The 9065-nt window shown below is 37.1% G+C and overlaps 1 protein-coding gene across 1 annotated transcript; it reads left to right on the top strand.

Annotated features, from left to right (window-relative positions):
• The first annotated feature begins 5384 nt into the window (after positions 1–5384).
• On the top strand, positions 5385–7465 carry LOC131631679 (uncharacterized). Its single transcript, XM_058902446.1, has 4 exons — positions 5385–5847; positions 5927–6175; positions 6243–6478; positions 6570–7465. Exons 1-4 carry the CDS (start codon positions 5431–5433, stop codon positions 7396–7398), a joined length of 1731 nt encoding a protein of 576 aa, XP_058758429.1. The 5' UTR covers positions 5385–5430; the 3' UTR covers positions 7399–7465.
• Positions 7466–9065: the final 1600 nt, after the last annotated feature.

The raw sequence follows: 9065 nt of genomic DNA, 5'->3' as shown, positions 1-9065 counted from the left end.
CTTCAGCAATCCCCAAGCAGTTTTATCAGTCCTTCTCAAAGGATCATCATTTTGATACAGTTACCAGTGTAATAGAAGTGTGTTTAAGCATCTTCTTCCCAAGCAGAGTTGGTGGAGTTCCCGTGTTGAGGAATCAGGGTCCCAATCTTGCCTCACAAAAGAGTCTACCTCAGTTGGCACAAACAATTGCATTGCATTTATCATTCGTCATGCATAGAAAGATTCAACATCATGCATTGAAACAAAATTCATGCTCATTTGCATCTTTCCGAGGTCCTGTTGTTATCAACATCTTACCTTGAGATCAAAGTCCAACTTACTTGGCACCTATCCAAAACAGATAATTGTTTGTCTTCTCCGTCTAGTGTTGTTCCTAGATGTATCCTTTCTTCATTCAGTTCCATTCCTGGATGTTATGATTTCTCTCTCTTCTTTCAGTGCCATTCCTGAAAGATTTCCACCATGCTTTATCTTGGTTCTCTTCAATCATGTTTTATCTTGATTGCCTCCGATCATGCTTTATCCTGATCGCTTTCGACCATGCTTTATCTTGGTTCCCTTCAATCATGTTTTATCTTGATTGCTTTCGATCATGCTTTACCCTGATCGCTTTCGACCATGCTTTATCTTGGTTCCCCTCAATCATGTTTCATCTTGATTGCCTCCGATCATGCTTTATCCTGATCGCTTTCGACCATGCTTTATCTTGGTTACCTTCAATCATGTTTTATCTTGATTGTCATTTGATGCTGCTTCGTTCATGCTTTATCTTGAACGTCTCTGATACATTCTTCTCAAAGTTCAATCATGTTTTACTCTTGATTACCTTTGATGCCATTCAATCATGTTTTATCTTGATTGTCCTGGATGTTATCCAATCATGTTTTATCTTGATTGCCCTTAACGTTATTCATTCATGATTTATCTTGAATGCCTCATATATTCTCTCCTCGAAGTCCGATCATGTTTTATCTTGATTGCCTTTGTTGTGTATCTTCCTTTCCAAATTCATTCTCGTTTTACTCTTGAATGATTTTTGATGTGGGTTTCAGAGATCTTTCATTCTGAATTTCTCTGTTGATCTTCTGTCCAGATTTCCTTTCATGTTTTACTCTTGAAAGCTGCTGTTGACTGTCTCTTTCCCTTGCGAAGTCCAGTTTTATTCCTGGGTACGCTTATCTTTTCCCCAGCTGTTTCTTTTAGTCGAGTCTATTACTCTTTCCTTTTGTTTATTCCCCTGCGGAGTTCTTGTGTCGTGTACCATGTTTCTCCATCAATAGTTTGTCTCTCGTGGCGCTTTATTCCCCACGGAGATTCGAGTCTGTCTCATGTTATATCATACAAAAACAAAAAAGAGTCCCTGCATTCATAGCATAACATATCATTGCATCAAGGGGCAAAATTCAGGTTTTTAAGTATTTAATTACCTTCTGCCACTGATATCTTGATGACTAAGTCATTCAAGCTGTTTGGCTAAAGATAATTAAATAGGGGCAGCTGTTGTACCCTAAATTTTGCCCCGACTTTTTATCTACATCATTTACATTTAGTATTCTTATTTTATCTCAAAAATCCAAAAAAAATTATATGTAGTACTCATTTGCATCATTCTCATTCAAAAAATCGAAAAAAATATATAATACATTCATTTCATACATCATCTTACAATTTATAGTTTTTATATAGGCTAACCATTGCATGATTTTAATATTTTAATTTTGGTTCAATTTATTTGGAACTTCTATTAAGATGTTAAAACAATTTTATTTGTGTTTTTATTATTATTACTTTTATTTTGTTTTGTTCTTTTAATAGGTACAATAATGAGAAGATCCAAGTTTATTTAAGTTTTAAGGCCCATCATTTGTTTATCCATTAATCAAGCCTTGAGAATTGGGGTCCACGGTCCACACCACAAGCAAGTCACGAGTTGTAGCATCAGTAGAAAAATTTCACATAATTTCTTCAAAAGCTAAATTCATGTGGGGACCATGTTCACGTTTCTTTCCCACGTTTCTACACACTCAGCATATGAGCTCACACATTCCAAATTTCATCCAAATTCTCAATCCAAATCAATCTCCACCCTTCATTTGAAATCATCAAGGGTCACAAATTCTTTCTACAAATATCTTTTCACACTTTTCATACACTTTTGATGCTCACTACAGACAAACAATTCAACAAACTTTGCCAGCTCTTTCATTCTCCTCACGCGTTTTGATTCACTCCGGAAAAAGTGGATCTAAAATTCTTCAGACATTCCTCACCAATTCCCCTCAATTTCCTATCCTACCCTCACCTCACACTCTCTATATAACAAGCCATTCACCACACTGAAAAGGGAGGAAGAAAATAAGCTGTTACTCTGCCAAATTTATTACCAAATGCTTCCTCCAACTCTCTTCAATCTATTTGCATTTCTATCATCACTTTCAATCACTCCATAAACCATTCATTTCAAGCCAAAAACCAGCATAAACCAAAATCCCCTTCCTGTTTCGGAAGAACCATACTCAGCACCACAAATTCACCATTTACAGACTACAAACCAGCAAAAATCAACCAAACAATACATTACCACATCAATCCATCATATCCTCACCATAAACTGAATCAGATCCAACATCATCAACGTCACGTTTCATCCGTAGCCATTCCGCTTCATCAAGCATCCTCATCACTTGCAACAATGACGTGAAGCATCAGGCGCGAACAACACGACCAAGTTTCCTTCAGCGACGCCGACGAGGTAGCATCTTCGACTTCAACGACTTCCTTCGTCTTCAAATCGCAACAACACTGTGACAGACCTGAACAACAGAACTGATTCAATCAATCTTCTTCAAACACCAAATCATCTCTACTTCGGTAACTTTTGCCTTTTGTTTTCTGCTGCTGCTTGTTCATGTTGTTTTACGATATTCGTAGTACCTGACATATGTGAATTGATTGTTGATTTCGGTTGTGATGTATGGAGAGTCGAGTTTTCATGAAATTAATCGCTTGAGATTTGTGTTATGTTGCTTGTTGTTGTTATCGTAGTGAGAGCCGAGGGAGATTAGAGTTTAGAGGGAATTTATGTGTTGTTGTTTGATTGAACCGAGAGTGAATTAAGAGAGATTAGAGGTTATTTGTTGTTATTACTGTTGCTATGCTATTGTTGTGAGAATTTTTGAGAGAGAATTAGAAACAGAGTGAGAGACGTGAGGCTGGGAAAGAAAGAGGGAGGCCGATAGTTTTAATCCTTAGGGTTTCTTTGTGTGTGTTAATTTGATTTTGGGCTTAATGTTAGAAAACCCAACTCGGTTTGCTCTTCACATCACCCATTTCATGCTGCACCCTATTGTGATCTTCACTATCCTTGTGACTTTGGGCCTACTGTTTAAATCTCTAAAGCCCAGCGCCCATTTCTCCAAGGCACCCCCTTTTTACTGTCTGTTTTTTTTTAATTTTAGTGCAATTGCTCGTTTGTTTCTGTTTTTTTTGATAAAATATAGGCAAAATACCCTTTTTCGTCCTCTAACTTTTACTCGGGGTCCAATTTCGTCCCATAATTTTTAAAAAGTTCAAATAACTCCCTTATCTATTAAAAACGTACCACGTTTATCCTTCCGTTTGCTTCCGTTAGTTGTGCTATTATTTTTTTATACAGGTGGCATTTAACATGTTGATGTGTATTATCCACGTGTGTATCATTAATTTAAAACTAAACAAGTATCCTTTAGAAAGCTCTTTTTTCACCCTTAGCAACTATTGAAGAGTATTAACCACAGAAGTTGAAGCTGATAAGTTCTGGATGTACCTCCAAAGCTCAAAATCGTACGCGTGAAGAATATCGATCACTGAAGAATCACAGGTATGTCATTTATACCTCTAAATGGTGCTGATTGTTGCGAATAGATTTCGTTTTTAGGGTTCTCTTCATCTTCGTTCGTATTAGGGTTCACTCATTTGTATTAGGGTTCGCTTATAGGGTATCGTTTTTTAGGGTTCTATTCATCTTGTAAATGTTTCTGATTGTTTTGATTTAGGGTTTATTACATGGACTACTCGCTGAAATGGATTACGTTTGTTAGGGTTCAATTCATCTTGTAAATGTTTCTGATTGTTTTGATTTAGGGTTTATTACATGGACTACTCGCTGAAATGGATTACGTTTGTTAGGGTTCTATTCATCTTGTAAATGTTTCTGATTGTTATGATTTAGGGTTCTTATTCAGGGTTGTTTTGAATCAGGTGTAATGGACGAGATCATTTATCTAACAATTCACCATAGTGGTGCCTTCGTTGATAGTGACAATAATAACTATGAAGGAGGAGACACTGCTACCCTGAAAATAGATGTAGACACCTGGAGCTATTTTGAATTAGTTGGTGTTCTTAAGCACTTAGGCTATAGGGAGTTTGAGAGAATATGGTATAGGGACCCTACATTTGGCATGCTTGAGTTAGTTGATGATAAGGGAGCCTTAGACATAGCTGATCTTTACAGGGTTCACCTTAGGGTTGACATATACATTCAACACACTGTATGTGAGCCAGATTTTTGTGACTACCCTATAGAGCAGGACATAGTGAATGAAGAGGAGGACATAGTGAATGGAGAGGAGGAAGAGTTACTGTCTAAAATATATGATGAAGTAGTTGGTCAGGAGGAGAGTAATGTGGCTAGGGATGAGGAAACTGATGATGCTTTGGAAAAGGATGGAGGAAATGTGGGACTGGATGAAGGTAATGTGGGATTGGATGAAGGTAATGTGGCTGTGGAGGATAATAATGTGGGATTGGATGAAGGTAATGTGGGATTGGATAAAGGTAATGTGGCTGTGGAGGATAATAATGTGGGATTGGATGAAGGTAATGTGGCTGTGGAGGATAATAATGTGGGATTGGATGAAGGTAATGTGGCTGTGGAGGATAATAATGTTGGTGAGGTGCATGATGAGTCTAGTACAGATAATGGAGATGACAGTGCTGATGAGAACTATGAGAGTGCTATGGAAGAGGCATTTGATGATTCATCTGATGGTTTTGATGAGTTGGAGGAAGAGGATTTGGATAATCTACTTGAACATGAACCACACCCTGATGGTGAACCAAGCAAAAAACAGTTTGATAAAGATATGGAAAAGGGTATGGAGGATGAAAGTGAAGAACTTCATAGTGGATGTGATAGTGATGATAGCACTGGTGCAGTTACCAAGAAGAGATACCAAATGTTCAATCTGAAGAAGGACATGGCATGAGTGCAGTAGGGACTATAATGTAAAATTGTTGACCACTAAATGGCTGAGCAAGAGAATTCAAAACTCTTTGAAAAGCAACCCAAGGATGAAGATAAAGGATATAAAAGCAAATGCTCAAAGAAAGTGGAATGTGGGTGTTAATAAGACCAAGGCAATAAGGGCAAGATTCAGGGCAAGAGACATGGTTGATGGATCTTTCTTAGGGGATTACACAAGAATATATGATTACTGTCATGAGCTACTTAGAGCTAACCCAGGGTCCACTGTGAAACTTAATGTTGAACCAGTTCAAGAAGGTGTAGAAGATCAAAGACCTTATTTTAAAAGGATGTATGTTTGCTTTGCAGCATGTAAAGAAAGCTTCAAGTTGTCTAGACATATCTTAGGTCTAGATGGCTGTTTTTTGAAGGGCTTATGTGGTGGGCAGATTCTTGCTGCAATAGGTAGGGATCCAAATGATCAGATGCTCCCAGTTGCCTTTGCAGTTGTGGAAGGAGAGAACAAGGATAGTTGGACCTGGTTTCTGCAGCTCTTGATTGAGGATTTAGGAGGTCAAGAAGATTGCCTTACATACACCTTCATTTCTGACCAACAAAAGGTGTGTACATAATCATATTTTGTCTGTGATAATTACTACTACATTTTGTATGTGCTAATTCATATTTTGTATTTTACAGGGTCTACTACCAGCCATGGATGAACTTTTGCCAGGTGTTGAACAAAGATTCTGTGTAAGGCATCTTTACAACAACTTTAGGAAGAAGTTCCCTGGAAAAATGTTAAAGGATGCCATATGGAAGGCTGCAAAGACAACATATGTACAAGCTTGGGAAAGAGAAATGAGGGCTATGAGGCTTATCAATGGTGAGGCATATCTGCATATGTTGAAGACATCTCCCAGATTCTGGAGTAAATCACATTTTAAGGTAAACTTCACTGAAATTTTTAAACTTATTTCTGAATGGTTCTGAATGCTTCTGAATGTTATGCCAGGTAACCAACAAATGTGACACATTACTCAACAACATGTCTGAGTCATTCAACAGTGTGATACTTGAGTCAAGGTCCAAGCCTCTTATAACAATGATTGAAGAGATCAGAACTTATTTCATGGAGAGGTGGGCAACCAACAGGATGAGGTTCCAAAATCTGTCTGATGATGCAGTGCTACCAAACATAAGAAAGCAAGTGGAGAAAACTAGTACATGCACAAACAATTGGATTGTAAGGTGTGTAACATATATTTGATGTATCTCTTATGGTTTGGTATGATAAACAATATTTAGTTACTTCTGATTGTTTGGTTTATCTAATATGTAGGATGTCTGATGAACATATATTTGAAGTTAAGCATGTGCAAGATCCAAATGAGATGTTTACAGTGAACCTGAAAGACAGCAAATGCTCATGTAGGAGGTGGGAACTAACTGGTTTGCCATGTGTGCATGCCTTGTCATGCATGAAGAGTAGGAACTTCAAATTTGAAGATTATATTCCTGAGTACTATAAGAAGAGCAGGTACATTGCAGTATACAAACCAGTCATTTACCCTGTTAATGGTTCAAACCTATGGGAAAAAACACAATACCCAGATGTGCATCCTCCAAAGTACAGAAAGATGCCTGGAAGACCAAAGAAGAAAAGGAATCTGGAACAAGGAGAGATAGATGGGTCTGACAGAAAACTTAGGAGAACTGGGCTAATTGTGAAGTGCAGTAGATGCAAGAAATCTGGGCACAACAAAGCCACATGTAAGGTAACAGGGCCAACACAAACTACTGAATCTACTCAACAAAACTCAACACAAACTACTCAACAAGCTTCTCAACAGGTTTCTACTCAGCCTACTCAACAGCAACCAACACAAGCTTCTCAGCCTACTCAACAGCAACCAACACAAGCTTCTCAGCCTACTCACCAGCAACCAACACAAGCTTCTCAGCCAACTCAACAGCAAACAACTCAGCCTTCTCAGACATCCAGAAGCAGACAACCTGCTGCTCAGAAGGCAAAGAAATTAGGAGTGAGAAGGGCACCAACACCTTGGGTACCACCTGGACCAACCACAAGATTAGGAGCATCAAGAATTGGCCCAACTACTAGAAGGACAACTCCAACAAAGAGAAACTCATCCAAGAAGAATGTTTAGAATTTTTAGGATATTTAGATTGTTTAGACTGTTAGTTTCATATTTTGGCAGTGTCGCTTTTGGAACATGTATGCTTTTAAACATGTATTATGTTGAACATGTAAGCTTTTAAGCATGTCTGATTTTGAACATCTATGGTTTTGAACATGTATGGTATTGAACAAGTTTGGTTTTGAACATGTATGGATAATGAACATGTATGGTGTTATTGCAATCTTTCAATTTGAAACACATGTTTGATATTGTATTCATTAACACTAACCAAACCACTGATAATTTTAACACTAACCAAACCACTGATTTCATTAATGATAAAAGGTACATCAATTGGTAAACCTTAAAATTACATCATCAAGCTAAACATCTACGGATTACATTAACAATAACATCTACTAATTTTTCCAATAACATCTAATTCCTTATCAACCTAAACCTTAACATGAGCAACCTAGACCTTAAAAAAACACAGAACCAATAACATGATCATAATCATCAAGCCACAAAATTTTTCCAATTTCATCATCTTCTTCAGTTGCCTTTGAATTTGATCAGTCTCCTGCCTTATCTCTTCAGTTGACAATCTAACTTTGGCAACATCCATTTGTATCTCTTCAAATTTTTTTCCTAACTTTTCCACCATATGTTGCATACAATCACCATCTGTATCTACAACTTCCTCCAAATACCATTCAAAAAATCCACACCCAGGATTCACAGGCCCCTACATGTGCCATAGATTGCTGTTAAATTACCATAAACTTAGAAAACCAACAATCTCTAAAAACTTAACATACCTTAAAATTGGGACATCCCCAGAATTGTCTTCCAAAAGTCTTTGTTGTCTTGGACTTTCGTAGGGTGGCTTTAGCTCCACAATGGCATACCACAACATTACAATGCAGATTCGCTTTCCTACAATTCTCAGAATTCAAACTTTCATGGCTACCTGCTGAGATATGAGAAGAACATTGATGCGACTTCATGTTCCTGCAAAATCCTAACCCCCAGTTTCTTCCCAATCTCAAAATGTTGGAATCAAGCAAACCCTAACCCCCAATTTGTGAAGAATCTGGAAAATGAGGAAGAATCTGGTTTAACCCTATCCCCCAATTCCTTTTAACGAAGGAGAAGAGTACAGTAACGTCCACGTAAGCTGCCACATAAGCTTCTACTAACGTCCGTTTGCCTGTGTTGGACGGAAAGGACTCTTGTGGTACGTTTTTAATAGATAAGGGACTTATTTGAACTTTTTAAAAATTATGGGACGAAATTGGACCCCGAGTCAAAGTTAGAGGACGAAAAAGGGTATTTTGCCTAAAATATAAAAGCATTAGAATACTAGATTGCATTTTCATAAAAATACCAAAAATATGTTAGTTTAATTTCTCATATTAAAAACACAAAAATATGTTGTTTATTTTAAATTCCTTTTAATATGCTTAGTTCTATGTTTTTCTTTAGCTAATTTTGATTAATGTTTGTTAGTATATTTTTGTCATTTATTCATGCATCACTATATATATACCCGTTGCTAACATTTGCTTGATTTTTGTGAGGTACTACTATCATTGAGGCATTGAACTTTATTGTGGACATTTATAATTCATTTTTATTTTTGTATATATTATTCTTATATTTAGCTTTAATTTTCGATTGGGTTGTAATAA

Source organism: Vicia villosa, unplaced genomic scaffold (assembly GCF_029867415.1).
Source record: "Vicia villosa cultivar HV-30 ecotype Madison, WI unplaced genomic scaffold, Vvil1.0 ctg.000857F_1_1, whole genome shotgun sequence".
NCBI lineage: Eukaryota > Viridiplantae > Streptophyta > Magnoliopsida > Fabales > Fabaceae > Vicia > Vicia villosa.
The sequence above is the reverse complement of the archived record's forward strand: the minus strand, read 5'-3'. Positions and strand labels throughout refer to the sequence as shown.

Excerpts from the sequence above, each read along its gene's own strand:
- LOC131631679 (XM_058902446.1), top strand. The coding sequence starts at position 5,431 with ATGGTTGATGGATCTTTCTTAGGGGATTACACAAGAATATATGATTAC. Across the intron at positions 5,848-5,926 it reads TCATTTCTGACCAACAAAAG|GGTCTACTACCAGCCATGGA; the intron begins GTGTGTACATAA and ends TGTATTTTACAG. Across the intron at positions 6,176-6,242 it reads GGAGTAAATCACATTTTAAG|GTAACCAACAAATGTGACAC; the intron begins GTAAACTTCACT and ends ATGTTATGCCAG.